Raw genomic sequence first — 18,311 nt, forward strand, 5'->3', positions numbered from 1 at the left:
GAAATCTGCCATTGGGATAAGGACGAAGGCTTGCGCCGAATCATGGTTATGTGCAATATACTTCTTTTTTGTACTATGTATTTAGACATGTAGCAGTGATACTGGGCATGTGCAATATGTTATGGTACATTACTGTTCAACAGGATTAGACTTGAATAAGTGTTTCAGTTTACAAGTAACATATTAAATAGTGCAATATCAGTGGACGATATCTGGGAATCACACAATCCGTGCACTTTCTTAGCACCTGATTTAACTACATTTGTAGCATCCCAGACATTCGTCCCCACATGCACCATGCAGTTTCCAAGCTGTCTCTAATGACTTGTACATCCATTTTTTCTAAATATTCCCATGTATCACCCCGGACCATCTGGTTGTAATTCTGAATTTTTTTGTAGTGTCCTTGTTTCTTTTTACCAAAATCAGCCTGCCAGCAATTTTTAAATGTCTGTTCAATATGTGTTATTCCAATAAAGATGTATTTTCATATATTAGTCGGGTAAAATGGCTTTTTTTATTCTAGATAGGCCTTGTATGTAATCATAGCCATACTGCAAAGCTAGATTTGGAGCATAGTATACAGGTAGAGTATACGCTTTATGTTGTTAGATTTAATTTTTCTAAGATTGTCCGTAATATTGGACCAATTGCTAACTCCATCTTAATAGAAATACTTATGCACTCTACCATATGTATGCAGCTGCATTACTAACATTGGGATAAGGAACCCTGAAAATATTTAAAAAGTAACTATAAAGGTTTTTTTTTCCCACAAATCAATAGCTCTTGGGATGTAAAACAACTTTGCCTATTATCTTTATTACCTTTATCCAGCAGTTTCCTTGCTATCCCCCTCCGATTACCTCAGAGCTGCAATGGCTGCCTCCTCTCCATGTGATGATAAGCCCTATGAATCTGTACTTTGTTTACACTTTGTTTCTGAGTCGGTTTCATGGTAGGGGAGGAGCTGCTGCTCCCTGCTCACAGAGCAGGAGGTCATAAGCACTGCCTTAGTGCTTAGTATTAAGCCTTTGTGCTCACACAGCACAGACATAGACTTCATGTACTAATGATTTCTACCATTTATTACATGTTCCCTGCTCCTTCATGTGATGGAAGCTGACAGGCTGTCACCATATACATTCTGTGTGTGCTGTACAGAAGAAAGAGGGCGGCACAGTGAAGTGGATTCAAGTCCAGGTGGGTGCAAGCTCTTTGGGCCTGACTCAGGGCACCAGAAGGATCCAAAAGAAATAGCAGGAGAGCAGCACTCCGTGTTGAGTAGTGTTTATTCAAGCACCAGTGGCAAAGACATGCTTGAAAATGGCTACATTGAGCTGGCCGAAACGTTGCATGTCTTTGCCACTGGTGCTTGAATAAACACTACTCAACACGGAGTGCTGTTCTCCTGCTATTTCTTCTGTGTGTGCTGTACATGTCCCCTGCTCCTCCATGTGATGGAAGCTGCCAGGCTGTCACCATATACATCCTGTATGTGCACTGTGCAGTGATCAGTGGATTTACTTGTGGGAAAATAAATGGATTTAATGCTAAATCACTTTGAGAGACAACACAAGGCATCATGGGATGAGTGGGTAAGCGAACTAGCCTCAGCCTGAAGGCATAGACTGACAGATATTTGGTCACCGCCCACTTCACCTCTAGCGAGAAATATTTTGTCAAACACTTTCAGAACAGAAAATGCCATAAATTTGGAAAAAAAAGGATGAGCAGCACAAATTAGGTGTCACCGATGACCCCTTGATCCACCGATGACTCCAGCGGGACGGCGCGTGTCCCCGCCAACTCGGCTTCCCAAGATTTAAAGGGCCAGCCCGCCGATAATTAGCGCTGGCCGGCCGCCCTTTCTGCTTAAATTCCAGCCCCATTACTGTGTCCCCTGCTGTTTCTTCGTGCCTTGTGCTCTAGAGGAAGCTTTGTTCCATGCCCTTTGCTGTTATTGTGATTTCCCGTTGTGACCCCGGTTCCATTCCTGACTACGCTCCTCCGCTGCCTGCCTTGACCTATTGCCACGGCAGACAATTCACACCTGTGGAACGACCTGGTGGTACCACATCGCATTAAGTCAAACCCGCTTTGAGTAAGGCTCTGGTGAATAGCGGGAGCCACTTAGATTCCGGTCCCAGGTGTCGGCTTATGTCATCGTCGGCGATGGCCCAGTGTGTCCACTACCCCAGAAGCCTGAAAGTAGGTATCATTGCTTGTTTTCAAAGGAGGAATCACATATAATAATTTGGTAAAATAACTATAGCTTTACAGTTACGCTTTAACAACTTGAACAAAATGCAAAGGAAGAGGGGGAGAAAATACCAGCTGAGAAGTGCCAGAAGCTTATATATGGCTACAGGAAACACTTGGAGGCTGTCATCAGGGGCAGCATGGTGGCTTAGTGATTAGCATTACAGCCTTGCAGTGCTGGGGACCTTGGTTCAAGTCCGAGTTCGCGTGGGTTTCCTTCGGGTCCTCTGGTTTCCTCCCACACTCCAAAACATACTGGTATATTGATTAGATTGTGAGCCCCATTGGGGACAGGGACCGATTTGGGAAGCTTGGTGCAGCTCTGTGTGTGCTATATAAATAAAGGAATTATTATTATAATTATTAATATGGTATTCTATTAAAAAAAAAAAGTGTCAATGGTGAGCAGCACTGTACACTCACCGGCCACTTTATTAGGTACACCTGTCCAACTGCTCGTTAACACTTAATTTCTAATCAGCCAATCACATGGCAGCAACTCAGTGCATTTAGGCATGTAGACATGGTCAAGAAAATCTGCTGCAGTTCAAACCGAGCATCAGTATGGGGAAGAAAGGTGATTTGAGTGCCTTTGAACGTGGCATGGTTGTTGGTGCCAGAAGGGCTGGTCTGAGTATTTTAGAAACTGCTGATCTACTGGGATTTTCACGCACAACCATCTCTAGGGTTTACAGAGAATGGTCCGAAAAAGAAAAAACATCCAGTGAGCGGCAGTTCTGTGGGCGGAAATGCCTTGTTGATGCCAGAGGTCAGAGGAGAATGGGCAGACTGGTTCGAGCTGATAGAAAGGCAACAGTGACTTAAATCGCCACCCGTTACAACCAAGGTAGGCAGAAGAGCATCTCTGAACACACAGTACGTCGAACTTTGAGGCAGATGGGCTACAGCAGCAGAAGACCACACCGGGTGCCACTCCTTTCAGCTAAGAACAGGAAACTGAGGCTACAATTTGCACAAGCTCATCGAAATTGGACAGTAGAATATTGGAAAAACTTTGCCATGTCTGATGAGTCTCGATTTCTGCTGCGACATTCGGATGGTAGGGCCAGAATTTGGTGTCAACAACATGAAAGCATGGATCCATCCTGCCTTGTATCAACGGTTCAGGCTGGTGGTGGTGGTGTCATGGTGTGGGTAATATTTTCTTGGCACTCTTTGGGTCCCTTGGTACCAATTGAGCATCGTTGCAACGCCACAGCCTACCTGAGTATTGTTGCTGACCATGTCCATCCCTTTATGACCACAATGTACCCAACATCTGATGGCTACTTTCAGCAGGATAATGCACCATGTCATAAAGCTGGAATCATCTCAGACTGGTTTCTTGAACATGACAATGAATTCACTGTACTCAAATGTCCTCCACAGTCACCAGATCTCAATCCAATAGAGCATCTTTGGGATGTGGTGGAACGGGAGATTCGCATCATGGATGTGCAGCCGACAAATCTGCGGCAACTGTGTGATGCCATCATGTCAATATGGACCAAAATCTCTGAGGAATGCTTCCAGCACCTTGTTGAATCTATGCCACGAAGAATTGAGGCAGTTCTGAAGACAAAAGGGGGTCCAACCCGTTACTAGCATGGTGTACCTAATAAAGTGGCCGGTGAGTGTATATAATGCAAGGAATCCCTGATTCTCCACTAAACAGTAATTCTACACATTTTAATGATAATGTATGTAACCCTAACCCTATGCACGTAATTACAAATATCTTATGAACAATTATATTTACATATGTTACTGGCTTGACAAACATTTCATGTAGTGTATGGTGTATAAACTATATGGCAAGCTTAAAGTCTGCTTCTGGTATACACAATTGACCTTCAGGCCAATTTTAGTCTTAAGAGTTCCCAAGAGGCTACTAGTAAAGATGCTAATTAAAAAAAGTAATTCAGTATCCTATGTGTCAATATCTTTGTTGCATATAAGAAGAGCTACAATTAACCTCTGGCATTCCTACTATGTTTATTACTAATATGTTGTATTCACGACGGAGGTCGAGTCCTGCTGCATGGAGAGGGCTCACGGGCTGAGCCCTCTCCATAGCCGGTAAGTCTTTGCTGCATATTGCAGCAAAGACTTACTGGTAACACCCGCGATCGGTGCTAGCAAAGTACTGTAGTATGGCAGTATATGATAGGATCGATCAGACAACTAAACTAAAGTACCCTAGGGAGTCTGAAAAATAGTAAAAAGAAAAATTAAAAAAAGTAAAAAAAAAAAATCTAATAAAAAAACCTAAAAATTCAAATCACCTCCCTTTCCCTAGAACTGACATAAATATAAATAAACAGTAAAAATCATAAGCACATTAGGTATCGACGCGTCCAAAAATGCCCGATATATCAAAATATATTAATGGTTTTTCAATGTGTTTAACACCTTAACGGAAAATAGCGCCCAAAGTCGAAAATGGCACTTTTTTGCCATTTTGAAAAATATAAAAAAAATCAATAAAAAGTGATCAAAAGGTCGTACAGTCCTAAAAATGATATCATTGAAAATATTATCAAATGTCGCAAAAAATTCCACCCCCCCACAGCTCCGTACAACAAAGTATAAAAAAGATATTAGAGCCAGAAGATGGCAAAATAAAAAGAAAAAAATTTTTGTACAGGAGGTTTTAATTTGGTATCTCCGTAATCGTACCAACCCAAAGAATAAAGTAGACATGTCATTTGGGGCGCTCAGTGACAGCTGTAATATCCAAGCCCACAAGAAAATGTCGCAAATGCATTTTTTCACCAATTTCACTGCATTTGGAATTTTTTTCCGGCTGCCCAGTACACGGCATACAATATTCAATACCATCACTATGAAGTGCAATTTGTTATGCAGAAAACAAGCCGTCACTCTTTACGTGTAAAAATTAAAAAAGTTATAGATTTCTGAAGGTGGGGAGTGAAAAAAAGGAAATTAAAAAACAGGAAAGGGCCCGGTCCTTAACCAGTTAATACAGGCAGCCCACAACTTAAAACAAATCTGCCATTTGATTTGATGCATTATGAACCAAATATACTTTGAGAATGCTGTAGCTACACTGATGCATAAGCATATCTTGTTTAATCCCTAAGCTGAAAAAAACAAGTATAAAATTATGATAATGAAGCTTCTGTGCCTGGCTCCAGTGCTTCTCATTAACTATGCACTGCTCGAGAGAATGCTGTCATGACTGTGTTGTGCATGACAGGCAGAAGTAATCAATGGATCTACCATCCACCAGCTGCTGTGTATGAGTGATCCAGCTGAGGTTTATTAGTCCTGTCTGGACAGTTCAGGAAGCTCCACATGTAATGTGTTTATGCATGGCAATCAGCAGCACCCAGCTTTCCAAGGTCTTGAATGTTTAATAGTTTTTTCAGCAAAACCACTCAACTCAGGGATTAACCAAGATATGATCCTGCATCAGTGTAGCTACAGCATTCTCAAGGTATGTTTGGTTCATAATGCATCAAATCAAATGGTAGATTTCCTTTAAAGGAAACCTACCACTTGTAGTGGCAGGTTTCTGATGGAAATACCGGGCACCAGCTCAGGGTGAGCTGGTGCCGGAGCCTATTTTCGTTAGTGTTTTAAAACGCGGTATCGCGGTTTAAAACACTTTTTAAACTTTATAGCCGGCGCAGGCAGGTACGCGCTCGGCGCTTACCATGCGCGCGGCTCTCATTCACTTCCTATGTAGCCGCGCGTACCGCGGTTCAAAACACTAACGAAAATAGGCTCCGGCACCAGCTCACCCTGAGCTGGTGCCCGGTATTTCCATCAGAAACCTGCCACTACAAGTGGTAGGTTTCCTTTAAAGGAAACCTACCACTTTAAAATGGTAGTTATAAGCCTCCAATACCTTGCACCAGCTCTGGTTGAGCTGGTGCTGGAGCATATCTTCATAATTTTCAGAAACCGCTGTATTGCTTGCAAAACTCTTTTATTCATTAGATTTCAACCCCCCTTCGGCACACCATAATACGTTCTCGGCGCACCATGCGCGTGACTGTGCATTCGCCTGAATAGGAAGTGTCGGAGAGCCGGTGACATCACCGAGCTCTCGTGCACACTAGTGCCAGGATAAAAATTTAAAGTTGCGCAGGTTGCGAGTGTGCCCCAGAGCTCGGTGACGTCACCAGCTCTCTGGCACTTCCTATTCAGGCGCACTCACGGTCACGGGCATGGTGCGCCGAGAAAGTATGATGGTGCGTTGAGCTTGTGCAAGGTATTTGGGGCTTGTAACTACCATTTTAAAGTGGTCGGTTTCCTTTAAGGACACCTGACTTACACATGACTCACAGTTACAGACGGACCTCTCTGCCCAATGTGACCTCTAGTGAAGCTATCTGGATGGTTTTGAATGATCATCTGTAAGATGTCTGTAAATAAGTTTTATTGATAATTCTTGTTCCCATGACAGCACAAACCTTTGAAAATTGGATTGTCACATTGCAATTGTCAAAAAAAATTTTTTTTCTGTTGTTACAATTACAGGCAGTCCCCGGGTTACATACAAGATAGGGTCTGGAGGTTTGTTCTTAAGTTGAATTTGTATGTAAGTCGAAACTATATATTTTATAATGGAAGTTCTAGACAATTTTTTTTCTTTTGCCCCAGTGACAATTGGAGTTTCAAAATTTTTGGTGTAATTAGACCAATAATTATAAATAAAGCTTCATTACAAACATCTTACAGCTGATCATTGCAGTCTGGGACTATTGTAAAGCAACCAGAGAGCTTCACCAGAGGTCACAGTGGGCAGAGGGGTCCGTCTGTAACTATGGGTTGTCTGTAAGTCGGGTGTCCTTAAGTAGGGGACCGCCTGTATAAGATATACCAGTTCTGACTTACATACAAATTCAGCTAACAGTAAGAATAAACCTATAGGGACTACCCAGGGACTGTCCCCTACTTAAAAACACCTGACTTCCAGACGACTCCAAGTAACAAACGGACCTCTGGATGTTGGTAATTTACTGTACTTTAGCCTTAGGCTACAATAACCAGCTATAACAGTCATCATAAGCTTTATTATTAATCCTGGTTCTAATGACAATCCAACATTTTTTTAAATTGTAAAACTTTTATTAAATATTAATTTAAGAATTATGTGTGTATCATCATACATAATGGGGTTATAGAGAATTGTTATACCCCTATGTTATCTTATGATTACAGGAGAAACAGTAGGAGAACCCATCCTGTATAGAAGACCCCACTAAAGGATTAATATGCTGCAGATTACTAGACTCCTAATATCTATCTACCAGAGATCTCACAACTGCGTAGAACATACGGCAAGCAGGCTGTAAGTGTGCCTGAGTGTCAGGCCCGGTTCTAGACAAAGTGGGGCCCCAGGCAAAACTAAAAGTGGGGCCCCAAAATAAAACAATTTTATGACCAGTCACAGTCAGCAGGAGCTAATTATTATTTATAATTATTATGATAGAAGATAAATATGAAAGATGATAGAGATTTGTAGATGCAGAACTATAAAGTAGAAAACATATACAGTAGATAGATGAGAGATAAATACAGTAGAAGAGAAATAGAAGATTGAAAAATAGATAGAGAAAAAGTGAGATATATAAATGGTCAGATTATAGGTATATAGTATAGATAGATAACTAGACAGGAGATAGATGATAAGCATCTTCACCTAGGAATTCAACCAAGGGGGTATTAACTCTTTCACTGCCAGACAGTTCTGGATATTTTGTCGCGTTATTGACGAGAGTAATTTTCTGAATTTTGACATTTACAAATAAAATCGAGATTACAGCAAAAAGAATTAAAGTAAACCACAGCAAACCACATATTTTCTGAAAGCAGACACTTGCCCCATTTTCAAAATTGCATTAAAGATTTTATAGACATAGGCGCCTTCATGCAATTTTGATTGAAACTGAAACATTTTATAAAAAATACTTAAAATTTGACTTTGATGGCAAAAAATTTGATGAACAGAAAATATTTACCTTCACATCTCCTAAATGTAATAGATGGACATGTGTAGAGTTCACATATGTCCCATATTGTTATGTTCACATAAATAAATCACATACATAATTTCACTAAAACTGAAATAACTAAATATCTGCTTTTCAGCTACAAATTTTAAGACAGTCACAACCTGCAAAATATAGCAATAAACAGAATAAAAAGTAAAGGCGCCATAAAAACATTATAAAATTTGGAAAGCAGGCGATGCATTTGGCAATTAACATTCAAAATTTCCTCTAAAATATGTACATATCCAGAATACTTATATAAAGAAAATATAATTTACTTAAACAGTAAGATGTGAGGAGATCATACATCCCCCACATGTGTATATTCACCAAAATATGCAGAAAAGGGAACGTAAATCCACAGGGGACACCAAACTATTTTTGCAGAAAATTGCACTGAGCATCACACAGATCTATCATTGTATGTTCCCTTACACAACGGTAACCCAAATAAATAACTATACATCCATAAACTAAGCTGATGAGATAACAAAAGTCACATTTAGATGCGCGCCATTGTATAAGCCGCACATTAACAGAACCCTCAGCGCTTCAAAAGAATTTGAGTGAGAATGCCATAACATAGGTGTAAATAATGGAGGATGCAGTGAAATAAAAACTTTATTCCAGAACATGTGTGGGTTTTTGATGTTACATATAACTTTATGGACATGTACTGGGTCGTGGTGTTAATATGTAGTGACATTAGGTGAAGAGGATCAAATGTTCATCGTATCAGTCAATTTTGGCAAAAAAAAAAAATATCACGAAATAAAAGGTAATAAGAGAGAAAGTGTGTTCTTAGATAGTTCTGGATAGGAGAGGGTTAAAAAATTAATATTAGTTGATATTATTCCTTCCCAAAATGTAGTAACATATAAAGTGAATATTTCCATTATCTGTGAGGTGCAGCAGCTCCTGTGTGCAGCAAATTCTCCCTGTAGCCTGATGGCCAAGAATCTGGAGGGGGACACACACTTCAGAGGCCTGTATCTCTGGCTCTTTGACACATAGAACCTCACTTCTTTTTTCCTATGATAGAAGAGAGTCTCATCTCTTATATGAATCTAAATCTGTGTTTCTAAGTCTCAGGAAAACAGAGATATTAACTGTTAAACTGCCATCTGGAGTGATTTTTATATATAAAAATGGCACCTGATATGATCACTTCAAACCTGTATATCTCTGGAACCATGGCACCTAGAAACAAAAAAGAAGAGGCCCTGGGCAATTGCCCACTTTGCCTACCCATAGCGCCGGCCCTGCCGAGTGTATTGCATCCACATACACAACACCTGTATGCTATGACTGTAAGCCCAGCGGCATAGGTGATGAGGCCGTGTAGGTATGATCACGTCCCGTTACTGCATAAATGCAATCTGTTCAGTAAGTGTGCCGGGCGGACACAAACCGACATTTACTCTGTGTGTATCTTTCAAACTACAATCATGCTCTGAAGTGTGTTATTCCACAACAACCTGCCCTCACACCGACCAGATTGTACGCTGTCATTTTGTGTAAGGTAGCGTAGGATATACTATTGTAAGCAATGTACGGTGAGTCTGATCGCAGCGCGGCCACAGCACTGAGAGAGTGGTCTGATCAGCTGATATATGATGCTTTCACAGCCCCATGCGGGCTATGTATAATGCGTATATGCAGGTGGTCTCAACACTTGGCTTAAACAGGAGTACAGAGATGGGGTTCCTAACTCCGAATTTATCATCCTAGTGCAGATGATCCTGTATTCCATGTTTAGACCTGCATGTGCATATATATATAATTTGCAAAATGTAACCTGCTGCACTCATTTACTGTGTTTTATCTCTGAAGGCCAGTCTTTATACATTTATACATGTGGCGATGCATACTTCCATTTTTTATAACTGTTGGGCTACCTAGTAGTACCTATTGTCTCGCCTAGGATACACCAAATTTTAGTAATTTTTAATCATTTTATTTCTAATAAAGATTTCATATATTTTTGTGACATAAATTGTGATCAGGCTTATTTTTTTCTCATTGATTTCGGTGGTTTGGTATATGGTTTAACTTTTGTGAAAGTGTTCAGTCACTCATTCTGCCAATACTGCATCATTTCAATCTTAGTATTGTATTGGTTTAGTAAAAATAGTAAGCATGTTTGGTATCGCCACTTCCTAAAATGCCATTTCTATCAAAATATTAAAAAGATTATTCCCAGCCATGAACACCATAATGGTAAATAGCCAAAGAAGGGGAGGTTGCATTTTGAGTGCACAGAGAAAGACGTTAAAACTGAGCCCACAAGAATACACCGCAAATGCATTTGCAAATGCATTTCACTGCACTTGGAATTTTTTTCTAGCTGTCCAGTACATTGTAATGTATAACATACATTGTAAAGGCACAATTAAAGAGTGTAATTTGTCCTGCAGGTAACATGCCCTCACACAGCTCTGCAAACAGAAAAATAAAAAAGTTATCGCTTTTGGAATAAGGTAAAGTAAAACACAGAAATGCCAAAGCAAAAAAACACTTTCATTTCACCTGTTGTAAAATCTTTTAGGGTGCAAAAATAAAGGTAAAAAAATGTAATTAGATAATGTGGTTGCAGAAATATACACACCCCTAAACTAATACTTAAAGGGGTTTGCCCATGAAAGAAAGTTCCAAAATTTGTGTGGGCGAGGATTCTCTAAGCAGACACTTCACGATTTCTCTGTACTATGAGATGCTGTGCGCTGACAATGTGCTCAGATTATCAGGGTACAGGGTTTATCTACACTTTCATTTAGCTTCTGAACATTCACTAGTACCTGACACATAGAAATAGGGATGAGACAGATCAGAGATGAGAGATGATGAGATCCATATAAAACACAAAGGGGGTCATTTATCTTATCTCTGTTTGTTTTGGCTAGTTTTTTCCTGTCTTTTTTCCGTCTGCTTCTCACTTTTTCCTTGTGTTAAGTGACATTTGTTACAAATGTCTCAAAAATGTTACACAAATTTCTCAAGTCCCTTCTTTCCATTTTCTATGTTTTCCTTTAGTACGGTTTTATCTGGAGTTTTTTGCGCCAAAAAATGTTGCAGATTTTAGACGATTTGAAAAGATAAATCACAATTGCGACATTTAAAACATCTAGAATAGACGATAAATGTGTCTTACTGATCATAAACAAATGTCTGGCTGACTTCAGTGCACATTTTAAAAAGTCCCCCAAAAAGTCGTAAAAATTGCAATGTACCAAAAAAAGTCTCAAAAAAAGACAGAAAAAAGGAAGAAAAATAAAGATAAATGACCCCCAATGACACTCTCAGCTTTGCTAACTCACCTATAACCCACACAGTCAGCTCTGCCAAAAAGACCTAATCTGTCTGTAGCTAGTAGAATAAGTGTCTGAGCTAGTCTTGTAATGCAGGTGGGTGCAGGAGGCAGAGAGCACTGCAGTGTGCATAGAAGAGAAGCTATTAATGTGAACAATCCGACCATAGTCAGAAGATTTATGGTCAGATCCAAGGGCAAACAAAATTGTGTACACCAGGACTGATAGAGACAGATTGGAATTATATATGTGAAATGCTGTATTTTTGTTAAAAACAGTGAATTAGAGAACGTGTTATTTTGTTATGTGTTATTTAATGGAAATACCCCTTCAATTAAGACCTGTCTGGCCGATTTGAGCATTGTCAGGCCAATGAGGTCCATTGGAACCCCATTTTCAGATCATGTACCTTATCTCGCAATGTCGCAAATAAAGCCAGGATAATATCCTGTCTTCATTGCGCATGCAAACCACTTGTCCATAAGGAACTTTGGGTGGTTTAGTGTCCAAAATGGCCCTGACAGGTTCCTTTTAAGTACTGTTTGAATTCATGATGAATTTAATGGGTGGATGTTTTATTGCAGTTCATACTTGGTCCTGGTTTGTGATTGTAATTCCTCTCCAGATATTAAGTAGTCACCTCCGATCATCTAAAAAAAACAAAAAACGTCCATTAGAGCACACTGTAGAGTCATCCAAATGCTTCTAATCTTGTTACTCTGCATTGCTGTTGTGTGATAAAAATAACTTTTATTCTACCTGTTCATGTTCATTTATGCAGTCAAGGAGGCGGGACAGCTTTCTGAGCCACTCGAGCTCTGCCCGCCTCCTCACGGCTGCCCTCGCTTGAACCCATGAATAAAAACACTGCCCCCAGCTCTATGTCACTACACTCCGTTTCAAACTTCCCCACATGCCCAGTCTGCCTGTTAGTCCGGCATCAGTGTGTACGTCTGCGAACAGGCCTACAGGTGACAGTGCATGCGTCTGTAATGTCCATGGTGCTAGAGTGATTGAGAGCTAGCCAGCCGTGCACTGGCGCATGCGCAATGCACCTGTAGGGTCGACCATGGACGTGCACACCAATGCCAGACTGCGCACGTGGGGAAGTTTGAGACGGAGTGTAATGACGTAGAGCTGGGGGCAGAGTTTTGATTCGTGGGTTCAAGCGAGAGCAGCCATGAGGAGGTAGGCAGAGCTTGAGTGGCTCAGAAAGCTGTCCTGTCCTTGTCTGCAGAAATGAACAAGGACAAAAAGAATAAAAGTGTTTTTTTTACAGAACAGCAATGCAGAGTAACAGGATTAGAAGCATTGCTCTATGCTACTGTTCAGGGTTTTATTTAGCTGATTGGAGGTGACAGCATAAATCAGTCTGTACCATGAGCTTTATGAACGGACAGCAGACAGCTGCACCAAATGCAATTCTTTTTAATGGAGGAATGCACATGTCAGTTGCATCAAAAGGTGCATGTCCTAGTCAGATCCATTTTCACTTCTGTTTTCCAATAGTAGCCCTTGAGAAAAAAAAGGATGGTTGATCGGATACACTATAAAATGACTGTAAAAATCATTCTCTTTTAACAGATCCATTAAAACCCCAGTTCCATCTGCAGAAAAAAAACGCTTCAATGCATAATTCTACCTCCACTATTACTAAACTTTGGGTATTGTGTACTTGATGACCAAACAATATTTAATGATTTTTACAGATGCAGTGGTTTGAAGGCCCTAACTTTTCTATTTGGTGAGGTACCAAAAAATCTTTGCATCTTTTTTTCCTACCAGAATTTTTGTCCCAATTCATATGTTTTACTTCAGCAAACCCTAAACATACTCAATCTGCCACTCCATTCAGATGGTGAAACATTTATGGATTTAGCAATTGTAACTAATCCAATTCTTTTTCTTCGATTGAGAACAAAATCATCACAGAAGTTTACAACATTGTGAGCTACTTAACTGGTTCTGTGGCGAAGAGCATGGAGGGTAAGTTTAACCGTTCACAACCAAATTTACATTATGCTTATTACTTTGCTGTTCTCCAGTGCCAATCATATTCCTTCACTTTCGCCAGCAGCTTCAAAAGTCAAAACTCTATAGCATAGGTGGATGGTGTGTTTGATTCTGTATATCAAATACACTAACAATTCCATGATGACCTCGAAGCACAATTTTACTCTACTTCTATGCATCAATATAGGCCAACGCCAGGTTTATTGAACCTGCCAAGTTATTCTATACATTTTGGTGGCTAATTGAGACTATGCTGCATGCTTTAGTAAGCATGCCCTTGACTGCCTGGCCATAAGTAGATTATGATCCGTAGGAAATGGCCACTGCTTCTAGACCATGTTGGTGACAAGTACAAAGGACACATAGTGTAAAAGAAACAAAATGTAAACAATGATATTTCCATTACCCCATAAAAAATCCCAGTAACTCAGTGAGTTGCTCTAATTTTATATACATAATTTTATCTTAGTGGTTTGCTTACTGATAATAACACAATAATAATGAGAAATGCATTCTTTTACAAGTATTTTCATCAGTTAGATTGTATAAAGGCAGAAATGAAACTGCACTATCTGTTTAAACAGGCGTGGACAAAGCTGATAAACCGTGTGTGCAGAAGCCTACTGTGTGACATTTATTGCTGAACCTAAGGAGATCTATTGGCTTTCCATAAATGTGATGAGAGGGGGAGGCTGTACAAATCTGCAGAGGCAAAGGACCATGACGGATAGGACAGCAGAAGTGGTGCATCCAAGGAAACCATCTGCAGTTGGAAATGAGATTTTGGAACTACGTGGAAACAGAAGAATTTCCATTGTGGCAGATCTTCCTTTGAGAAGCAACCCAAATGGTGTGTGGGTGCTACCAACATATCCCCTAGATGGTGAAGATGAGGAGCAGCAGTTTGTTTCACAGCACAATGTAGCTGTAGGTATACAGCATGAAGATGACAGTCTTGTCAGGTCCTTAGTGATCCCTAAGCAGAATACCAAGAGATGCACAAATAGTAGAATGGCTTTATTAAAGATATCACTCATGGCTTTCAGCTTTATCTTCTGGGCTGCAGGTCTGGCTATGCTCACAGTGGGAATCTGGGCTAAAATTTCTTTAGAGGAATATTTGGTGTTATCTACCAACAGTTATCCAAACACTCCACTCATCTTGCTTGTGAGTGGAGCCACTGTGCTGCTGTGGGGCTTTCTTGGATGTATCAGTGCTGCAGTAGAAAAGCAATGTGTATTACGCATCTATGGACTCTTTCAGTTAGCAGTGCTACTAGCAGGACTTGCAGCTGGACTCTCGGGACTATTCTACCGAAGGTAACCACTTACTGCTTCTTTTATCTGTATAATCTGTTCATCTGCTAACTCAATCATATTCATTGGTGGTTTATTTTTTTCCATTAGGTTTTTCATAAGTGTTAAAAAATACATTCTTTATTTCAGCTTTATAGTTAATATCAATAAATGTCTGTATTGTAAAATCCATTGAATTGTTTATTATTTATTTATAATGTTGATTATATGCTAACCTTCGTTGAGTGAGATTGTATCATATTTAGTGGTGTAACAAGACACCAATCGGTCCCTTATTAAGATACCCTTTTATAAATAAGATGCCCATCAGCAGCCTCCACTCAATTTAATGTGCAGCAGTAGCCTTCACTCAATGAAATGTTCCCCGCTCAATTAAATGACGGGCAGCAGCCTCCACTAAATAAAATGTTCAGCATCAGCCTTCCATCAATAATAAAATGTCTAGGAGCAGCCTCCCCTTAATAATAAGATTTCTAACAGCAGCCTCCCCTCACTGATAAATTGCCCATTAGCAGTCACAAGGTCCCCCATCATATAAAAAAAATAAGATCACTACTTACCTCCAATGCTCCGGTTTCCTCTCCTCCCCACAGAGTCCCCAGCAGCTCTTTGGGCAGAGACAAGTCTCCGCACACTGTAGGATTACACACAGACATGCCTTTGCCTGTGAACTCTGATAATCAATTGTATTTGTGTGTTACCTTCTTAGTTTGGCACTTTATCATCCTCGCTCCTTCCTCACTCATCTGCTTTTCACTCAATCTCGAAGTTCAATTTTCAGTGATCTTCTTATACGCAGCCCAAAAGCTCAATGATATGTAAGATCACATAGAAGCTCTATGCAGGGAAATAGTGGGGGTCATTTATCATAGTTAGTTCTCATTGTTCTTGTTTCTTCATTTTTACAGTTATTTTTTCACCCTATGATTTCACCCTTTGCAATCAGTCAGGGGTTTCTTTGGTTAAGGGTCCTTCCGTATAGAATTAACTGACTATTTATTGTACCTATCTCCAGTCCCCTCCATCATATATCATCCAAATGCGGCCATCAAGTATTACTAGGTTATCAACAAAGGCAACCGAGCAGACTGATTTGGAAAATGACACAAAGGTTGTCCTGGAGAAAAGTGCTAATGTGATACTGTATATAGACAGCCTGTACTTATTTAGATAAGTTAATCACCAGACTAGGGCACAATCATTGGTAACCATTACACTATGTAATACACTAAAGCATTTGATTATTCTCCACATTATTTCATACTTTTGTGTATGATTGTACAGATTGTTTAATGCACGTGTCATGCAAGTTGAAGATACTGATTTTGATTACCTAGGAAATAAAAAATTGGAGAATAATCTATCATATTAATTTAACACAGGGACATCGCAGAAGGTTTTCAGAGTGGGCTACAGAATGCTGTGTTATCTTATTCAGAAGACGAGGAGAAAGCAGATGCCATGGATGCAATACAAAGGGGGCTGCATTGTTGTGGGGTCTATAGCTATCGTGATTGGTTTGACTCACCATGGTCCTTGGAACAGCAGGAGACCCAACTCGGACACAACAATGGTTCTGTACCCAGCAGCTGCTGCAAGACCCGCAGGGCATGCCGCAACAGTCCTCTGTTACAGGAAGCCCAGACTATCCATAAAGAAGGATGCTTCAAAAAGGTCTGCGATTTTGTAAGCGACAATATGTTCTACATTGCTACTGTTGCCCTTGGCTTAGCATTAATGCAGATTGTGGGCATCGTGCTATCATGCCTACTGGCAACCAAAATATCTCAACTGGTGCCGGAGGCTGTTCCCACCTGACATGATATTTTACATAATAAAAAAAAACTGGCTTCTCGTCATTTTTGGGTAGGTGAAAAAGGAAATGCTTTTTTTTCAAGTTTCCATTCTACAATAGTTCAGCATGACAATTGCTTTGGATCTTTTTGTAATTTTTTTTACTAAAGTGACTCCTTGATCTATGTAAAAAAAACCTAGAGCCTGTTCAATATTTGAAAAAGACAGTAACGTTTTAATTTTATATAGCACACAGACAGACCCTCTGACAGACAGACAGAAAATAAAAAGGTTGGCCAGTGGTATACGACTGTGGTTGGTCAGCAAACCATGATTTAGACCAATTTTAAGAAAAGAATTCCAAATACGGGCACAGCATTATCATATGAGTTATGTCATTCAGTCTTTTGTACTTTGTGAGCGCATCCCATGTTGCATGCTCAACCAGTGTTCTGTTAATTCCTGTGGGGTTGTGGGAGTTTGAAATTTCAACAGAAGCGGATGAGGCCCTGATGCATTAGCAGATTTATCACTCGGGTGTTTGTGAAACCCTGTTCTCATGATCTCTGTTGATCATTATGGTCAGACATTCAATGACCATACACCTATTCCCTATCCTGTGGATTGGGATAATGTTCATAGTCAAAAAATCTGTTTAGAAGCCAGCAGGTTCTCTGACTTTGGACAGTTGTTTTTATTATTTGAATCTCAGTATTACACAGAATTCAAACATGTATAGAAATAAGTTACTCAGTGTCTAACCAAAGCAGAACGGTCACAGGAGCATAGATGGAGGAGAACAAATACAATCTTCCTCAGGGAGAATGAATTGTTAACTATCCTCTTTCCATAAATGTATTAGAGGGCTGGGTTTACAATTTGTAAGCAGTTTACTTTTGGGCATAAAGCTTGAGGCAGTTTAATAATAATGAGAAAATCACACCAGAGCGCAATGAGATACCTGGTTTATGAAATGGCAGGAAAATAAAAAAGCCTGTCTTACAGGATCCAATAATATCTCTTGAGCCCCCTTCTGCTTCCACTTATTTATTTGACTTTTTGTTAGTTCTGCTGCAGGACTAGATTTTTTTTTTTACACTTTACAATGTGTAATTTTGTGGCCATCTGCTGGTATATGGTAGACATCACATAGCAACCACCTTTTACCAGTGGCTGATGGACATGGTTATATCTACTACAACAGTAGTTAGCGGAATGAGGGAGATCCAGAAGAAAAGTTTATGGATATGTTTTATTAGAAGCATTACATATTTCAGCAAAAATTACTACTTTTACTTAAAGGGGGCCAAGAAAGTGGAAGGAGTTTATTTCAGAGACTTCTTAAAATTACAACAAAAATCAATGCCAAATCATTGCAGGAATAGTTTTCAATTTATGTAACATGTACAAAAATGATGCCACAATGTGTTCATAATACACATAGTACGCAGCGCACGTTTGCCTGCCTCTAAGCTGTGACTCACCAGTGCTGTCAGTGAGAGTGTGATCGCCCAGCAGTACTCAATTGCATTCTGCATGCAGCATGCTTTTGTACAATCTGTGCTGCATGTAGAGTGACACCTGATCCTCCC

The 18,311-nt window shown here is 39.9% G+C and overlaps 1 protein-coding gene across 1 annotated transcript; it reads left to right on the forward strand.

Annotated features, from left to right (window-relative positions):
• The first annotated feature begins 14,200 nt into the window (after positions 1-14,200).
• On the forward strand, positions 14,201-17,214 carry LOC140129068 (tetraspanin-7-like). Its single transcript, XM_072150695.1, has 2 exons — positions 14,201-14,928; positions 16,308-17,214. Exons 1-2 carry the CDS (start codon positions 14,288-14,290, stop codon positions 16,741-16,743), a joined length of 1,077 nt encoding a protein of 358 aa, XP_072006796.1. The 5' UTR covers positions 14,201-14,287; the 3' UTR covers positions 16,744-17,214.
• The last annotated feature ends 1,097 nt before the right edge of the window (positions 17,215-18,311 follow it).

This window comes from Engystomops pustulosus, chromosome 4, assembly GCF_040894005.1.
Source record: "Engystomops pustulosus chromosome 4, aEngPut4.maternal, whole genome shotgun sequence".
NCBI classification, from domain to species: Eukaryota; Metazoa; Chordata; class Amphibia; order Anura; family Leptodactylidae; genus Engystomops; species Engystomops pustulosus.